General features: G+C 36.0%; 1 protein-coding gene across 2 annotated transcripts in view; it reads right to left on the reverse strand.

Moving 5' to 3' along the window:
- LOC121386404 (death-associated protein kinase 1-like) overlaps window positions 1-21,149 on the reverse strand; it is a 182,544-nt gene that overhangs the window by 37,993 nt on the left and 123,402 nt on the right. For both annotated transcript variants that reach the window (XM_041517293.1, XM_041517300.1), the window contains 3 exons: window positions 7,360-7,479; window positions 3,001-3,099; window positions 355-453 (listed from right to left, as the gene is read on the reverse strand). In XM_041517293.1, the coding sequence (XP_041373227.1) occupies window positions 355-453; window positions 3,001-3,099; window positions 7,360-7,479 (318 nt within the window). The remainder of the gene's footprint in view (window positions 1-354; window positions 454-3,000; window positions 3,100-7,359; window positions 7,480-21,149) is intronic.

A 21,149-nucleotide genomic window follows, 5' to 3' on the forward strand; every position in this document is an offset into this window, starting at 1 on the left:
CAATGCTTTAAATTTACTCTTTAAGTTATTTATTATTTCACTGTCATAATTCTACAATGTACTTTTTATTTAAAACATTTGTGTTATTTGAAAACTACAGCTACTGATATATTTGTAATATATTTTGTGTTTGTTATCTTTCGTATGACCATGAAATTTCACCAATCCACATTGAATGTTGCCTATCGGCAAGAATGTGCCAAAATGAATTTTAAGTATAATTTCAACTGCTTCATAAAGTTCATCACGGTTGTTCTTGACAGAATTTACTGCATCATAAAGTTGAGAATTTCAAAATGACATGGTGTGGAATAGCTGCCTGTTAGTTAAGGTGAAGAGTTGAAATAACTTTACCTTATTCTTGAGGTCAAGGGGGACTCCGGCCTCTTCCAGGTACTTGATGACGTCCAGCTGACCTTGACGGGCAGCCCAGTACACTGCACTGTCACCTTGCTGGAAACAGGAACAAAAGGAATTTGAACAGTACAGTTTTAACAGTTAAAGACAGCCCAGTACACTGTCACCTTGCTGGAAATAGGAACAAGAAATGGTTGTATGTAACAACACTTCAGTACAGTTTTATCAGTTATATGCAGCCCAGTACACTGTCACCTTGCTGGAAATAGGAACAAGAAATGGCTGTATGTAACAACACTTCAGTACAGTTTTATCAGTTATATGCAGCCCAGTACACTGTCACCTTGCTGGAAATAGGAACAAGAAATGGCTGTATGTAACAACACTTCAGTACAGTTTTATCAGTTATATGCAGCCCAGTACACTGTCACCTTGCTGGAAATAGGAACAAGAAATGGTTGTATGTAACAACACTTCAGTACAGTTTTATCAGTTATATGCAGCCCAGTACACTGTCACCTTGCTGGAAATAGGAACAAGAAATGGCTGTATGTAACAACACTTCAGTACAGTTTTATCAGTTATATGCAGCCCAGTACATTGCACTGTCACCTTGCTGGAAATAGGAACAAGAAATGGTTGTATGTAACAACACTTCAGTACAGTTTTATCAGTTATATGCAGCCCAGTACACTGTCACCTTGCTGGAAATAGGAACAAGAAATGGTTGTATGTAACAACACTTCAGTACAGTTTTATCAGTTATATGCAGCCCAGTACATTGCACTGTCACCTTGCTGGAAATAGGAACAAGAAATGGTTGTATGTAACAACACTTCAGTACAGTTTTATCAGTTATATGCAGCCCAGTACACTGTCACCTTGCTGGAAATAGGAACAAGAAATGGTTGTATGTAACAACACTTCAGTACAGTTTTATCAGTTATATGCAGCCCAGTACATTGCACTGTCACCTTGCTGGAAATAGGAACAAGAAATGGTTGTATGTAACAACACTTCAGTACAGTTTTATCAGTTATATGCAGCCCAGTACACTGTCACCTTGCTGGAAATAGGAACAAGAAATGGCTGTATGTAACAACACTTCAGTACAGTTTTATCAGTTATATGCAGCCCAGTACACTGCACTGTCACCTTGCTGGTAATAGGAACAAGAAATGGTTGTATGTAACAACACTTCAGTACAGTTTTATCAGTTATAGGCAGCCCAGTACATTGCACTGTCACCTTGCTGGAAATAGGAACAAGAAATGGTTGTATGTAACAACACTTCAGTACAGTTTTATCAGTTATAGGCAGCCCAGTACACTGCACTGTCACCTTGCTGGAGATTGGAACAGAAATTAAATGTTTAAAATAACTGAATAAGTAAAACGATTTTTAGTGAAAACAAGACTCCCCAAAACAATGCTATACAAGACATAAACTGAATTTTTAAAAAATGTTTTGCTTGAGATTAAAAAAATATATATATATAGCTGGCAAATACATATTGAGACTGGTGAAATTTTTTTGAAGATTGGTAATTTTATGGGAAAAAAAAAGGAAGCAAGTTGAAAATATTAACAAGAAATATTTGTTACTCAACACTTCAGCACAGTTTTAACAGTGTTAGGCAGTACACTGCACTGTCAAGCTGCTGAAGAAATATGAACCAAAATATAAATAGATACTAACTAGTTAATGAGGAAGTATACCCACTTTATCCTGTGGGTGTAAGAATGGGAAATTCTTACCTATATCCTTCGTTATTAACTAGTTGTTATTTTTATCCTGTAGTCCATAAAAATTAAGTGGGACAGCTTTTATTATAGCTACATTGTACGATGACCTCGATGTCAAATGAGCGATTTTGTAATGCAGCTATGCATGTGACATCACATGTATGATGTCAGAAGTCATAACCTGCTAGTATACATATATGACTTTCTTTTAATCGATCATCATAATCAGGCAATAGAAACAGTGGTTGCAGGATAGACAGTGTTAACAAGACCTCAGCACAGTTTTGGGGAGATGGGTCCACTGATAACAATAGATCCTATGACCCACTGCACCTCACGCAAGCATTCTCACTGTGAGACCAACCAACACCGGATATTGATACTGTTGTATCAGAATATCATGCTACACATCTTGGTACCACGATTAAACTACAATAATAAAATTGTTTTACCATATAACTTGTTTTGTTTAACCACATTGCTTAATTAATCATCAGCTATTGGATGTCAAACATTTTGTAATTCTGATACATAGTTATCAGAGGAAACCCATTACATCTTTCGTAATGCAGCAAGGGATCTTTTACATATACAATTTTCCAGACAGGAAAGCACATACCACAGACCAGTTGTGGTGCACTAGTTGGAATGCAAAAAAACACCAATCAGTTGAATGGGTTCACCGAGGTGGTTCGATCCTGCAACGCAAGCACTTCAAGCAAGCACTCAACTGACTGTGAACTAAATCCCGCCATCCCCCTAAAAATTATAATCAATAATTAAGCAATTATAGACCTATATTTAAGACTTTTAGCAAACAAATATGTTAAACAGTTAATTTTGAGTAAACAATTTAAATGTCCATGAGACTGAGACTGTAAACAAATAGCGTTCTTACCTTATCTTTGACATTGACATCCACTCCTTTGGCCTGAAGGAATTTGATAACATCGACATGTCCCCCACTAGCTGCCATGTGTACAGCAGTTTCTCCATGCTACAAGAACAGACACATATTATCAACACAATGGTGGAAAAGATAAGTCTAACAAAAGTTCAAGAAATCAATTTGCAAAGCTTTGTAAATGTATGTAGTTAACAAGAATACCAGTGAGATACCTGAAATGCCCATCTAAAGTACATGTAGGTCATGGTGACCTAGTTATCGTAAGCAATACACTGCCATCCCAAATTGTATTTGCATGCAAAGTTTGATGATCCTATTTGAACCGATAATGAAGATATGGTCCGGACAAGAATTTCTTTTAATGTGCAGTAAAGCTTGAAAAGTAGGTCGCAGTGACCTATGAATTGATAAGAAAGATATGAAGAGTTTCATCGCAAAACATGATAAACGTCACTATACACACCGAATCCGAAAAACTTTTTATTCCGAACCACCATAAACACTACGCCAGTTTCTCTGCAATCTGAGATATATCCTCAGACAATCATATCGTGTTTTGTTGAAAACTGAATTTGAACTTGCGTTTGTCTACGTGTGAACAGTGTCTGAGTGGTGTTCGCACAATGGTTTTTAATATGGCGTTTATCATGTTTTGCGATGAAACTCTTCATATGCTCCAGAAACGATATATTTACAGATGGACAGATGGATAGATGGATGTATGGACCAATGGACATCATCATACTATAATATGACGACCTGGAAAAGACAGGCATATGAAAAACTTCTCTTTTTTTAATAAAAATATTAATTTCTTTTCCTTTTCTTTTTTTTGTCACACGCATTGTGTAGAACATCCATAGGTAACTGCATTTCATGTGCTTTGACAAATTTCGAAAAGCTTGCAGTTCTCTTAAAAATATATAAACATATATCCATTAATTTACAAGATTTTAGGGTACATAATTTCAGCCTCCGTACCCTCTGGCAAAAACGCTGACTGCTGTGTGACACCACCTTTAAGCATATTTTACTACAAGAAACAAAGAATGATTATTCCTGTCTTTCACAGAGATCTTTTGTCTAGACTATCAAGTTAAATTGTCCTAACTGACAAATTCCACTGTACCATGTTATAGGCAACAATGTCAAATCCTCAAGGGATATATAACAGCAACTTCGTTAATTCATTTCTGTATTGTTTTTTTCGCCATGCATTATACAAACTAACTGTACCATCACACACTTGCAATACATATATATATATAGGAATTACATTTCTTATTCAAGCATTAAAAATGTAGAATAAATCAATAATTGAGCTTTTATACCACCCACGATTTATAGTAGCTGCGTATTCGGTGAAAGAATGGTTCATATCTAGGATATTGTCTGATCGAGTTTGTACTAATGAACTGGGAATAAACTGTTAAAACCCTGAATGTTTGTTTCATTGATCGGTTGACGACATACATGGTTATCTTAGTTTAGCTTGTATATTATATAAAGGAAAGGAAAAAAGTTAAACATTTGTTTTAACGACACCACTACAAAGCACATTGATTTATTCTTCATTGGCTCATGGATGTCACTACTTGTTAAACATTTAATAATTCTGACATATAGTCTTACAGTTGTCCGTTAGCAGCATGGGATCTTTTATATGTGCTTTCCCACAGACAGGACAGCACATACCATGGTGTTTGATATACCAGTTGTGTGGTTACAAGCACCTCAGATGAGCACTCTACTGACTGGGCTAGATGACTCACAATATTCCTAAATTAAAATCCTGTCAAAAGATAACCTACGTGTATGTGTATAAAATGTATGTACACAGATCACAAAGAAAGTGTTGGACTGTTATAACAACTCTTACACTCAAGCAATGGATTATATACCACAGACTTTAATCATGAACAAGAATTGGTAATGTATTTCTACTCTCATGCTTAATTTCAGTTAAAAGTTTGTTTTGTTTAATGACACCACTATAGCACATTGATTTTTTAATTGTCAGCTATTGGATGTCAAACATTTAGGTAATTTTTCATTAGCAGCAAACAATCTTTTATATGCATTTTCCCACAGATAGGACAACACATACCGTAACCTTTGATATATCCGTTGTGGGGCACTATTTCCGTGTCAAAAAGAATCAAAGGTTTTTGTATAACATCTATAGTCCTTCCCACAGGGAGCGCCATTTTCTTACTATGGTATTTGTACTACAAGTTATTTATTTCTGAGCCAATAGTATTTTGTTTTGTTATGTCCAAAACACTTTGACTTTTCTTTTTACATCAAATAAAACTGAAATTATTTATAAAATGCATTATTCATGGAGGCTGGGACGGATTATAGATAATAATATCTATCTATAACTATAAATAAATTTGTGCAATTTTGATGAACTTTGCTGATAAAGGTACTAAACTGCTTATCTGTCCTGTCAAAAGTCCTACAAGGTTGGTTTAATATAACAAATATCTCAAATTGCTCCAGGTTAAAAACGATCCAAATGATAAACTAAATGTTCATCTGATAGTTGATAAAGTACAGACCTTCTTGGCGGTGTTTAAATCTATGTTGTTGGCCATCTCGGACAGATGTTAAATTGCTCTAGGTTAAAAACGATTCAAATCATAAACCAATGTTCATCTGACAGTTGATACGAGTACTGGACTTATTGGTGGTGTTCAGATCTATACAGGTGATACAAGTACAGGACTTATTGGCAGTGTTCAGATCTATACAGATGATACGAGTACAGACCTTATTGGCAGTGTTCAGATCTATACAGATGATACGAGTACAGACCATATTGGCAGTGTTCAGATCTATACAGATGATACGAGTACAGACCTTATTGGCAGTGTTCAGATCTATACAGATGATACGAGTACAGACCATATTGGCAGTGTTCAGATCTATACAGATGATACGAGTACAGACCTTATTGGCAGTGTTCAGATCTATACAGATGATACGAGTACAGACCATATTGGCAGTGTTCAGATCTATACAGATGATACGAGTACAGACCATATTGGCGGTGTTCAGATCTATACAGATGATACGAGTACAGACCATATTGGCGGTGTTCAGATCTATACAGATGATACGAGTACAGACCATATTGGCGGTGTTCAGATCTATACAGATGATACGAGTACAGACCTTATTGGCGGTGTTCAGATCTATACAGATGATACGAGTACAGACCATATTGGCGGTGTTCAGATCTATACAGATGATACGAGTACAGACCATATTGGCGGTGTTCAGATCTATACAGATGATACGAGTACAGACCTTATTGGTGGTGTTCAAATCTACACAGTTGATACGAGTACAGACCTTATTGGTGGTGTTTAAATCTACACAGTTGATACGAGTACAGACCTTATTGGTGGTGTTTAAATCTACACAGTTGATACGAGTACTGGACTTATTGGTGGTGTTCAGATCTATACAGGTGATACGAGTACAGACCTTATTGGCAGTGTTCAGATCTATACAGATGATACGAGTACAGACCATATTGGCAGTGTTCAGATCTATACAGATGATACGCGTACAGACCTTATTGGTGGTGTTTAAATCTACACAGTTGATACGAGTACAGACCTTATTGGTGGTGTTTAAATCTACACAGTTGATACGAGTACAGACCTTATTGGTGGTGTTTAAATCTACACAGTTGATACGAGTACTGGACTTATTGGTGGTGTTCAGATCTATACAGGTGATATGAGTACAGACCTTATTGGCAGTGTTCAGATCTATACAGATGATACGAGTACAGGACTTATTGGCAGTGTTCAGATCTATACAGCTGATACAAGTACAGACCTTATTGGTGGTGTTTAAATCTACACAGTTGATACGAGTACAGACCTTATTAGTGGTGTTCAGATCTATACAGTTGATACGAGTATGGACCTTATTGGCAATGTTCAGATCTATACAGCTGATACGAGTACAGACCTTATTAGTGGTGTTCAGATCTATACAGGTGATATGAGTACAGACCTTATTGGCAGTGTTCAGATCTATTCAGTTGATACGAGTATGGACCTTATTGGCAGTGTTTAGATCTATACAGTTAATACGAGTACAGACCTTATTGGCGGTGTTCAGATCTATACAGTTGATACGAGTACAGACCTTATTGGCAGTGTTTAGATCTATGCAGGTGATACGAGTACAGGACTTATTGGCAGTGTTCAGATCTATACAGTTGATAAGAGTATAGACCTTATTGGCAGTGTTCAAATCTATACAGTTGATAAGAGTATAGACCTTATTGGCAGTGTTCAAATCTATACAGTTGATACGAGTACAGACCTTATTGGCAGTGTTCAGATCTATGTTGTTGGCCATCTCAGACAGCTCCTTCAGCCCATCAACATTGCCCTCCTCGGATGCACAGAACAGTGCTGCCATCACAAAGTTGTCCGCCTTTTCCTGGAAAGAAAGAAAGAATAAACACTGTAAATGTTCAAAAAGTCCAGATTTAACTATTTATAGATTTTTAAAATCATTTATATTACAAAATTGTCAGTCTTTTTTCTGGAAAGAAAGAAAGAATAAATAAACACTGTAAATGTTTAAAAAGTCCAGATTAAACTGTTCACAGGTTTTTATTTCATTTGCATCACAAAAAATCATCTGCCTTATTGCTAAAAGAAAATGAAAAAGAGAAAAAACTAAATCAGTTAATGTTCAGAACGTTGAAATCAATCTATTTATAACTTATTAAAGCATTTCCGTCAAAAATCTGTCTGCCTTTTCCTGAAAGAGATCAAAACCAAACTACTGTATGCATACATAAATTTGAGCATCATTGTTCTACTTTAAAAAAAAATTAAAATTAAAAAATTAAAATTAAAAAATTAAAATTAAAAAATTAAAATTAAAATTAAAATGAAAAAGAAATAACACCATAGTGTGAAACTACATGTCTCGAGAGAAACATGTTATTTCAAAACCAAAATCACATAAAAGTTGTGTATCCTTGAAAGCTGTTGTTAAAATCCGAGAAGTCATATTTCTCTGTGTTGTATTGTGTACCACCTCTGCACCTTGGTGCATATCAGTGCAGGAGAGCACACATCATCCTGAATGAGGGCCAAATCACAGAGCAAATATTGGACTTCTTCAAACACTAAGACCAAGACAGCTGCATGCAGACACCAATAAAAACTTTATCTTTACGAAAGCCAAAAAGTATTTTAAACATCTTAAATATTGATCAGTCAAATATTTACAAGTCACTTTAGAAAGGGAAAAACAACACACTGCAAGGCATACTCTGCCAGATTTAGAGAGTGGAACTGAATGAGAAAACGTGATCAGTCTGGCCCCCAGAAACTCGAGACCAGATCTACATACATGTAGTATAAGATTATATACCCATGTGTCTTTGATGATGAGAAATGGAATACTTTACAAACTAACATGAAGTCTAAAACCTGGCTTGAATAATATTGAATGTAAAAACAGGATCAGATTATCAAATATGCAAGACTATATTTTTATGACCACATTTCATGTTTTTACCCATGTCTTGTTTGATTACAAAAACTGGTATACTTTTCAAGTATTTATATGTTACATGAAGTCTGGAACAGAATGTCAAAACTTATCAGGAGATTAAATAGGTAAGACCATATTATGCACACAGTCAATAATCATACTCATGTCTTGCATTAATTATTGCAAAAGTTGGTATGCTTCATAAATATATCTTTAACAAACCTGGTTAATCTGGTTAGACTAAAACAGAACTTAACAAGAGTACCGGTGAGGTGCATCATATGCCTATCAAAAGTAGGTCATAGTGACCTAATTATGGTATTCAACACACCACCATCGCAAGTTGTACTTGCATGCAAGGTTTAATGATCTTATATGAATTGATAAGATATATGCCCAAGACAAACATTTTCTTTAATGTGCAGTAATGTCTGAAAAGTAGGTCACAGTGATCTAGTTATTGTACACAACACACTGCCATCCCAAGTTATACTTGTATGCAAGGTTTAATGATCCTATATGAATTGGTAAGAAAGATATGCTCCAGAAATTAAAACTTTACAAATGGACGTACAGACAGATGGACCACAACATACCATAACAGGGAGTAATGGGAAGTCAGCGATTGTTCCCCTTAAATGGCGATGTCTGGTGATCAAATGGGACACTGAATACTAGTATATATGAAAACTGACCTAATAACCTGTACTGTGCCAGATTATTATAAAATTCGGCCCACCTAATGAACACTGGAATTCTCTACATGTGCACACATATACATGTATACATGTATAACAAACCTAAGTTTCCAAATTTAGAAACTAAAACTCAATTTAAAAATGTTATCAGATGGCCACCAAATACACTGAAACTCATTGACACAGTTCCACCCATATGTTTTATAAGAAAATGACACAAACCATAATAATTTACATGAATATCACAAACCTTAAGTTTCACCTGCCTCACTGTTCTTTTCCAAATTTACAAACAAACTGAATCGGGGAAATATCACAAAATGACCACCAAAATATGAAAGACCATATACAGATGGTCCACATTTCAACATGTGCGTCTTGTATGATGATGAAAATCAAGATATATTTTACATGTTTATATCACAAATCTGAAATTTGACTTGATTGACTGTACTTTCCAAGATTTACAAACTGAATCGGGGAAATATCACAAAATGGCCACCAAATATGACAGGTCATATACATATGGTCCACATTTCAACTTGTGTGTATTGTATGATGACGAAAATTGAGATATTTTACATGTTTATATCACAAACCTGACATTTGACTTGTTTGACTGTACATTCCAAGATTTACAAACTGAATCGGGGAAATATCACAAAATGGCCACCAAATATGACAGGTCATATACACATGGTCCACATTTCAACTTGTGTGTATTGTATGATGACGAAAATCAAGATATTTACATGTTTATATCACAAACCTGACATTGGACTTGTTTGACTGTACATTCCAAGATTTACAAACTGAATCTGGGAAATATCACAAAATGGCCACCAAATATGACAGGTCATATACATATGGTCCACATTTCAACTTGTGTGTATTGTATGATGACAAAAATCAAGATATTTTACATGTTTATATCACAAACCTGACATTTGACTTGCTTAACTGTACATTCCAAGATTTACAAACTAAAACGTATATTGGAAAACATAACCAAAAGGCCACCAAATGCACATAAGTGCGACATAAGTGTGATATAAGTCTTCTATCCATTTTGAACGATGTACGATGACGAAAACGGGAATACTTTACACAGCTGACATACCAGAAGACTGACCTAACTGGAAATCAAAAGGAAAGACATCTCCACCTTCGTCTTTGTAAACTCCTTTGTTCTCGGACCCTGTTATGTTGTGCTGAATTATATTATACGCCCAACGAAACATGTCTCCCTCTCTCTATCAGTTCATGGGTATGTGTATGTGTGTTTGTGTGTTTGTGTCTATGTGTGTGTTGTTCGAGAGGTTACATGAGCTTGCACTGATGTGACAAGTAGCTCCAACTAAGCAAACGTGATTGCTTTGAGTGAAAATAATCAGCAGTGTTGACACTGAACACCTACGCAGAGCCGAATCAATGTGTACCTGTTGCATTTCCATTATCCGTGTCTCAGTCGGAAAATGTTAATCTCATTTTCAGGCATATACTACAGGGACCGAGTTATGGTGGACTCTGTCTGCCATTAACTTCATGTTCAAACCGACATGTACAACTTATATCAGGCATGTAGAAACTGGGGGGGGGGGGGGGGGGGGGGGGGGGGGGGATCCTGCAATTAAGATTATGTCTACAGCAAAAAAAACATGCCACTGAAAACAAATTGAATATAGTCCAAGGCAAAAAGGTGCTGTGAAAGAAAAAAAACTTCACGGCATTGTCGATTGCTGTGGGCAACTGCCGGGCTTGGGGGTGGGGTGGGGTGGGGGGGGGGGTGGCTGAGGGTCTATGCCTTTCCCACATGAGGACGAAAATATGCTGGTTTTGGGGGATTTATATTTTTGCGATTACATACATGTACTCCACATAAATAAAGATAAAATTCTGGCTGTGACCACCTACAGGGCTTCTAGATTATGGTAGCCCCTCCCACAGCTAGTGATATTCAATCTTGGGCTAGTAAATAATTACTATTGCCAAGCCCAACGGCTAGAGAATTGTTTTTGGGTCAAATGCTACAGTTAAGTATATCTGTAAATATGAATATCCTGACCCTACCCCAACCCCCCAATATTAGTGTTTTTAAGTTCTATCTCCTTCTTTAGGTGACATATCCAATTATTACTATTATTTAACAAAATTGTATTAACTTAAAGTAAAGTAGGGAAAATGAATTTTTAATCATGGCTAGCAAACGTTTTAAATCACTGATCCCATGGCTAGTGGATTTTATAAAAATTCTAGAAGCCCTGTATATGTATATGCTGGCTCAATGAATGAATAACAAGGATGGTCTTAAAATGTTTCAACCACAACTAGGAGATGATGAAATGACATATTTGACATGCACAGTAATAGGTATGGCCTCAATGTGTATAATATGTATATGCTGGCTCAATGAATGAATAACAAGGATGGTCTTAAAATGTTTCAACCACAACTAGGAGATGATGAAATGACATATTTGACATGCACAGTAATAGGCATTACCTCAATGTGTACTCTATCACATGATTTTGGGAAAAACGTGATGTGCCCTCTTAAAAGAGGTGAGTAGTTAAAAAGGAGACCACCTGTACAGGTTTGACTATAAATAGATTTTTATCTGTTTCTGACACACAGATACCAGTGTAAATACTGAAAACCATGACTGTTTTTTTTAAAATTATTTAATACTAAACAATACAAAACCTACAAATGTCAATGTAAAAACACAGCTGCATAAATATTTGACAAACCAAAACTCTACAGGACTGACTATTTTTATGTTTCTTTTTATCTTTTTCTAATGTTACACAGGAACCATTGTATATTGAAAACCACAACTGTTTTGTTTTATTTAATACTATAAACAACACAAAACCTACAGATGTTCATGTACAGCACATCTGCATAAATATTTGACAGACTAAAACTGCTGTTAATCCCGTAGCTATTTGAAGTCATGGGGATAATCCCACCCTCAAATAAGGCTTAAACCGGCAAACACAGTGAACATACAGCATGAAGTGTGGTAAACTGTTACCAGCGTGGTACACCTGAGATATTTCCCCCTGACCTCACCGCGGTGTTGACCTGCAAGGACAGACTGGATACTGACAGTCCAGGCTTTAGTTTACACCACACTGTTAGCTCAGTGTGTCGACTTGACATGTAAGATGTCATTGGGTCAATCCCATTCAGATGATTGTTCTCTGAGGGAAGGGTCTTTGTGTGTATGTTTTGTTTCGTGGGGTTTTGTAGGGTTTTGTAGGGTTTTGTGGGTTGTTTTTATGTTTTGTTTTGTTTTGTTTTGTTTTGTTTTTTGGTTTGTTTTGTTTAGTTTGTTTTTTTCTGTTTGTTTTTGTAATTTTGTTTTGTTTGTTTAACACTTGAATAAATAAATTAATTAATCATTGGCTATTGGATGTTAAACATTTGATAATCCTAATAGAGGGTACTCAGAGAAAATCTGCTATATTGTTCCACCAGCTGCAAAGTATCTGTTAAATGTACTTTAGCACAAACAGGACAGCACATATCATAGTTGCTCATTTAAAAATAAAAACTGCTAAATTTTTAGGAACGAAAAAAACCCCTCACAATTTGGTTGTTTCACAGGTCATTTTTCATTGTTTAATCATTTCTTGTATAGTATTATATTAATAAATAAACCACTTTGTTATATATACAAATTGCCATAAGGAAAATAGCAGTTATGTTAATGGCATATAGTGCCCAGCAACATCTAAATCACTTAGCACAGATGCCATAAGCTACATGCCTTTTCCATAAAATGTTACAACTGTAAGACATTACAACAGATATGATTGTTGGAGGCAGACAAGCTCTCAGTTCAGTTCAACTTTAATTTTGTGCTTATATCCAATTAAGGTTCAAGCACGCTGTCCTGGGCACACATCTTAGCTATCGGAGCTGTCTGTCCAGGACAGTGGGTTAGTTGTTAGTTGTTTGTGGTTAGTGAGAGAAAAGAGGGTGTAGTGGTCTTACACCTACCCACTGAATCATTAAAACTCACTCTGGGTGGGAGCCAGTACGGAGCTGCAAACCCAGTACCTACCAGCCTTATGTCCGATGGCTTAACCATGACACCACCGAGGCCGGTGACAAACTCTCAATACTGTAATCCGGTACACAATTACCGTAAGTAAACAACCGGCACTGCTAAATCTGGACTGTCCATACTACACATACCTCAGGTTATTTACTGATCTAGCTCTGATGTGAGCTTGGGTGAACAGTGTGCATTAACAAACAATTCAGAATTAAAAATATTTAGATAAAATAAAATCCAGCGATAGAAATAAGCAGAATTTTTCATTTGTCCACATTGTAAAATCTACTTGTCTAGTAATATTTTCACTTGTCAAATGTCTCGTTTTATTCAAGTACAAGAACTGTATTTTTGCTCAAAATGAAACTGCACTGAACATTTTACTTGTCCACTGGATAACCAATGAGGTACATTTTGCTTGTCCGAGCAGATTTTCACTTATCAGGACAAACGGACAAGTACTTATTTCGAACACTGAAATCTAAACACTTCAATAACATAATCTAATAAGTTACTATAGCCTAATCCATTACTGTAAACTGATGGCAAGTGTATTGTGCTAGGTTAATTACATTCTTTTTCTGGGATCAAATTAAAATAACACCCGGAAAGCTAATGACGTCATTAGAAAGTGACGTCATTAGCATTTGGAAGTCCAAGTTAACAGTTCAAGGGTCTACAGTTTGATAGTAGCCAGGTTTTTTTTTTTTAAAGAAATACTAAATATACAGTTAGTTACGTAGAAAAATGCTTCAGTTTACAATGGAAATAACCATATGGAGTTTTTAGATTTTCGGGTGTTATTGTCTATTTGTTGCCTGCAAATGTTTCATTTTTAACCTCAGGCTAATGACTTCGGTCAAAAATGACATTAGCGGTATCAAATAGACAATATAACACCCACAAATCTAAAAACTCCACATGGTTATCTCCTAATTATATCATGATGTCTACTCAATGTACATGTTAAACAAAAGTAGTCTTTTTTGTGACCTTCACCTTAATGCTTTAATTCTTATTTCAGTTCTTCTTGGTATAAATTTGATCACCAGTAACTATCAAAAGCATCCCATTCAATTTTTATTTTTTTTTATAAAAAAATATGAGATGACATTTCAATAAATAAAGCTTGATAATACCTTTATTTTAATAACAGAATTCACAACTGTATTATACCCATCACTAATAAATGTCTGCCATAATGCAAAGCTACATATAACTATAACAATTATATATAAGGTACATATAGTGAACTTTTGAAACGTGAGAAGAAAGTCTACTATTTGCCTGGTATACATACACACACAGAGAGCGATTTAAAACGTCAAACACTCACTGAAACGAAGCAAACACTCTTTCTTCTTTTCATCATCACGAAGACGTGAGTCCACGTTTCACCTGTACGTCAACAACAGATCCCGGACTGCGTGTCCATGAAGCCACCCTCATAGCAAATAATTTATTGCTGGCTACCCTGATAATTGTCAGGTACAAACACAAGGTAACAAGAGGACGGCAAAAATCTGCCTCTTACACCCGATAAACTCCATATGGACAGTAAGTCTTGGCTCGTACACGGGGTATAAACATCCCGAATGTCCGGACAATATGGTGTAGTTACAGCAGAAAGAGAAAACTGATGCTGAAATGACGCATATCCAAACCGTACTCACAAAACGATAACATGCACAGAGTCACAGCAGAAAATTACCATTATTAATTGACATAAGTTTACAAAGGCTTGTCAAAACAATTAGCCTGAAACTGGCACATATATATAGTACCTCGGGTTGGGTTTTCGTTAGTCTCCACTGGATATGTTTCACAGTAAAAACACTGAGTGCATTAAATATTAACAATATAATTTCAGTAAGGCACTGACCTTGCTTAACACAAGTGTGTATACTTTGAACAAACAAGTCTCTGACGTACACTGAACACCCTACGGGGTGCATTAAAAACTCTCCTTATAACACTGGAGTATCTCACAAGTAGGTCAGAGACAATCTACGTATGTGCAGGTAAAAATTACCTGACATGGGTGCATGTCAAACAATAAGAGGTGGTTTCAAATGGTGTTATTCGATGTCATTATCGTGATGCAAGCAGCAATTCCTTATTGTGGCTGAGCAATGGAATGTCATGTCAGAAATTCGAACCACCAGCCAAGAACACAATCCTCATGTTGAAGACAACGGACCGAAAAATGTGTTAAAAACAAAGAGTATTGCTGTTCAAATGGAGGGATTGAGTTTGCTATCCGAAATAAAACAGCGTGTTGGGTAATGTTTCTCTGTAAAGCTATTTTTAAACAACTACTTCCCACAAGGTCATACTAAAAACAGGTACATTTACATCATGGAAAGATGGGTGGATGGATGGAATAATGGAATGAAAGATGGATGGATGGATGGATGGATGGATGGATGGCTGGATGGATGGATGGATGGTTGGATGGATGGATGGATGGATGGGTTGATAGAGGAAGGGAGGGATTTAGCTAGGAAGAGAGGGAGGGTTGGATGGATGGATGGATGGATGGATGGATGGATGGATGGATGGTTGATGGATGGATGGACAGACAAACAGACAGACTGATAGTGAGATGGTTCAATAGTTAGACAGACAAAAGCATGTATGGATGAAAGGATGGCAAGGACTGTTGTTATTAATCATGTTTATAATTCAATGAAGGTTAACATATATGCTTACACTGAGCATACAATTATTGAGCTACATAGTATATATAAAAGTCAGTATGTTAAATACATTCAAAACAAATACTTTACTTACTAATCATTAAAATGTGTATACTTATCACATAATTCACGAATAAAAATAAGCTGTCAGCCTACACATGTGTATAAGATTTTGTCTTTCTTTTCATTCCATTTCTTTGACCCATGTGTGACAAATATTCATGTACAATAAGAAACTTAATGAACATGCTTGGTGTTGAATTAACCCCTAACAAAAGAATAACATGTCAAATCGGTCTGTTTGACACAGTAATGCACAGTGTGTATTTGGAGTTTTTGATACAACACAGACAGTGTATTTATATCTTCGGGGATCTGATATATCAACGGAACCAAAGGGAATCATGCCATGTCAGACCGACATCAAAATAAAAATATTAGCAAGATCTAACTCATTAATAATTGACAGACACAATAACAAATATCAGGAGATGACATTACATATGTTTTCATTTCCAATAAAGGCTATTCCAATTTTATAAAAAATATTGAAAATCTTTCATTGAAATTGATTTTTGATTAAAAGGAAAATAAGACTTTCTGGAATAGTGACATAACTAGTATGTTGTATCGACAAGTCCGAAGTATTATCCAAATTGTTATATCTAATAAACCTAGGTGACAGTGACATAACTGGAATGTTGCATCGACAAATCTGAAGTTTTATCCAAATTGTTATATCTAATAAACCTAGGTGACAGTGACATAACTGAAATGTTGTATCGACAAGTCTGAAGTATCCAAATTATTACATCTAATGAACCTAGGTGACAGTGACATAACTGGTACGTTGTATCGACAAGTCTGAAGTATTATCCAAATGGTTACATCTAATAAACCTAGGTGGCCACTACTCAGTGAGTAGCCAGCATGCAAGCATATTGTTTTCAAGGCAATAAACAGAAGACAATACATAAATAAACAAATAAAAAGTTAAAGTTTGTTTTGTTTAACGACACCACTAGAGCACATTGATTATAGTCATCAGAGAAAACCTGCTACATTTTTTCCTAATGTAACAAAGGATCTTTTATATGGACTTTCCCACAGACAGGAAAACACATACCATGGTATTTGACCATTTGTGGTGCAGTGGTTGGAATGAGAAAAATCCCAATCAGTTTAAAAACAAATATAAATTACTCAGTGTTTTGGGGGTTATTTGGGGTTGTAGTCCAGTGGTAAAGCACTCGCCTGATACATGGTCATTCTAAGATCAATCCCCGTCGGTTGACCCATATTGGATTATTTCTCGTACCAGCCAGTGCAACATGACTGGCAAATCAAAGGCCGTGGTATGTGTTATCCTGTTTGTGGGATGGTGCATATAAAAGATCCCTTGCCACTAATGGAAAAAATATAGGTTTCCTCTGTAAGACTATGTCAGAATTACCAAATGTATGACATCCAACAGCTGATCAATAAATGTGCTCTAGCGATGTTGTTAAACAAAACAAACTTCAACTGTTTTTGCACCAGAAGTAGTCCACTAATAAATATTCTGATCAAAATTCTTGTAGGAAATGAAGGAAGAAAATGTTTTATTTAACGATGCACTCAACACATTTTATTTATGGGCATATGGCGTCAGACATATGGTTAAGGACTACACAGATATTGAGGGAAGAAACCCACTGTTGCCACTTCATGGGCTACTCTTTTCGATTAGCAACTAGGGATCTTTTATATGCACCATCCCATAGACAGGATAGCACATACCATGGCCTTTAATGTACTAGTCGTGGTGCACTGGCTGGAACGAGAATCAGCCCAATAGCACATCAATTGAGCACTTTACCACTGGGCTATGTCTCGCCATTATTGTCGGAGATATATTTGCAACTACAATGTATTGTGACTTGTAGGAACAATCAAAACATGTATTTTATTAACAGTATTTCCCATTTCTCAAGGTAAAGGGAAAAGAGCCGCTGTCCATTAAGGATATATACAGACATCGCCTTGAAAAAAATTGAAGTGAGTAATTAATTGCTCCCAAAACTTAGATTATCAAGGAAGGAATGTTTTATTCAAACAAACTTGGATGAAAAGAAAACAAGTCACATGATCTGTTTTGTTTTTGCACATGACAAATGTGTCACCTTGTCATTTGTTAATTGATTTATGTGCATACAATGTACCTCATATGAACTATGTCGCTTGAGTGTAAACAAAGTTCAGTTTAGTTCAGAAATACTCTAAACTCGAAACAGCACAATTTTTAGCCATGGTTAGTGTCAGATTACCATGTTTGTCCATATCCCATAAAAACTATGCAGCTATAACTAAATTAATATTAATAATAATATTTTTAACCCTAACCCTATCCCTCTAACCCTAACCCTCTAACCCTATACCCTCTCACCCTTTCTAAGGGCCCTATGGGCAACCTAGGGAGACACCCCAGCATCAACGAGGTCTAATTAACGAGCTACTCTCAACACACTAATTCCAAACCTATACGTAGCTCCCTTATTTTACTCTTTAGAACGACCGTTAAAAAAATGAGCAAAATTTCCTTTATCTAAAATGCGCACTCATTCCCTTTGGCATTCTTTTTGGTCATCATCCAAATTCCAAATTCCATAGCACCACCATACGGTCCTTCCTCCCCCACCTTTTCCTGCCAAGGCCGGCACCCGTGCCCATGATAGGCGTGTGCTACAACAGCTTGCTCTGAATGTTCACGTTCTGTCCTGTCCTAATCCTTCACCCTAATCTTAACCCTCTAACTCAACCCCAACCCCAACCCCAACCCCAACCCTAACCCCTAACCTGTAACCATGTTTGTCCATATCCCATAAAAACTATGCAGCTATAAATAAATTAATTATAATAAAAAAAACTATTCTATGAAGTATTAAAATAATTCAGTCGTTCTTATAACATGACCAAGAAAGGTTGCCATGGGTAGCTCAGAAATGACCAATTTTCATTCCTAACAGAATAAAACAAACTGTATGACATAAATTTTTGGCATGCAGTATAAGAAATAATAATCCCAAACCAAATTATACATGTCAGGCCTCTGGGAATAAAATAAATGGGTTACGTAAAAACAAATTCGATACCACTGGCTGGATATCCAATTCAACATCACAACTTTGTATAAAAGACAGATGTTACTACACTAGTAGTAAATTAAATATGTTCTACAGTTCATGTGTTTCCTTATTTCTTTCCATCAGTATATTAAATTCATTGTACTTCAGTACCAAAATGACACTGAATGTACAAATGTAACTGAATGAACTTGTACTGTCAAAACAAATGACTTGTATTTGTCTATAGGTTGTAAAGTTCACAGTAGACTGTATAGTATTGTACAGTACATGTCAAAATATTCTGCATCATCATTTCACAGTAAATTATCTGATATAATATATATGTATAGTTTTAAAGACAATATTTAGTAAATAATATGTAGACCAGTGATATAGAGTGAAAACATGAAAGGGACTGGATCTGGCTCAGTTGGTAGAACTCCTGCTTCAGGTGCTTTGATCACAGGATCAAACCCTCTCAGTGGATCCATTTTTTTATTGAATGTAGCCCAGTGGTAAAACACCTGCTTGATGTGCAGACGGTTTGGGATCGATCCCCATCAGTGGGCCCCCTTGGACTATTTCTCGTTCCAGCCAATGCACCACAACTGGTATTATTAAAGGCTGTGGTACGTATGTGCTATCCTGTCTGTGTGTTGGTGAATATAAATGATCCCTTGCTACTAATGGAAAAATGTAGCGGGTTTCCTCTCTAAGACTATATGTAAAAATTACCAAATGTTTGACATCCAATAGCAGATGATTAATAGATCAATGTGCTCTAGTGGTGTTGTTAAACACAAATTTTAACTTTAACTTCTTTTTCGTCCCAACTGTATCTCATGACAGCTATATCAAAGGTCATGCATGGTATGTGCTGTCCTGTCAGCTAAAAAATGCATATATAAAAGATCCTTTGCTATTAATGGTAAAATGTACGGACTACATGTCAAAATTATCAAATGTTTGACATTCAATAGCCTATAATTCATAAATCAATGTGCTCTAGCAGTGTCATTAAACAAAACAAACATTAAAATTAAAAACATTAATAAATTAATCCGGATGGTAAAGAGTCTGAGGATATACAAAGGATAAAAGGAAGAAGAAGTTTTGTTTTGTTTAACGACACCATTAGAGCACATTGATTTATTAATCATCAGCTATTGTATGTCAAACATAAGGTCAGTTAGACACAGTCACAGAAAGGAAACCTGCTACATGTTTCCATTAGTAGCAAGGGATCTTTTATATGCAACATCCCACAGACAGGATAGCACATACCACGGCCTTTAGAATAAAAGGTGACAGGAAGTAAGCTGAGAAAAGGAAGGAAGTGCGAAGGAGATAGCCAAAACATTAAACAGAAGGAAAAAGGAGAATAGGGAAGGATAACAAAAAATACTTCTTAAAAAACCCTGGACAAACGCCAGGTAAACAGTAGTTGGAAGACAGACTAAATGAGTCAAAACTTTGTATTCTTTAACTACAGCACTAGAGCACATTGATTTATTATCATCAGCATTGGGATGTCAAACAATTTGTTACTGTGACACATACATTTAGTCAGAAGAAGTTTGTTTTGTTTAACGACACCACTGGAGCACATTGATTAATTATTGGATGTCAAACATTTGATAATTTTGACTCATAGTCATCAGAGGAAACCTTATTATTAATGTGTTAATATGTTATTAATGTGTGGTAGGTGAAGCAGCTTACGCATGGGGAAAAAATATATATTGGTTATAGCTTAGTTGGTCCTGCACGACTGCATACGATATATTCCTATTTTCGTCTAGTTTGTGCTAACCATTCCAATCTGGGGAAACATTTCCGGATGATACCCACTGCTGATTGGGGCAGTCTCCGAAGAACCTTTCGAAACTAACCAATCGCACAATGTGCAAAATGTTCCACAGTACTTGTTTGGCACCCTCTTTCGCCAAGGTGGTTCAATCCTGCAACGCAACTACCTCAAGCAAGCACTCAACCGTCTGAGCAAAATCCTGCCCATATACATTCAGTCAGA

This window comes from Gigantopelta aegis, chromosome 2 (genome assembly GCF_016097555.1).
Source record: "Gigantopelta aegis isolate Gae_Host chromosome 2, Gae_host_genome, whole genome shotgun sequence".
In the NCBI taxonomy this organism is placed as follows: Eukaryota; Metazoa; Mollusca; class Gastropoda; order Neomphalida; family Peltospiridae; genus Gigantopelta; species Gigantopelta aegis.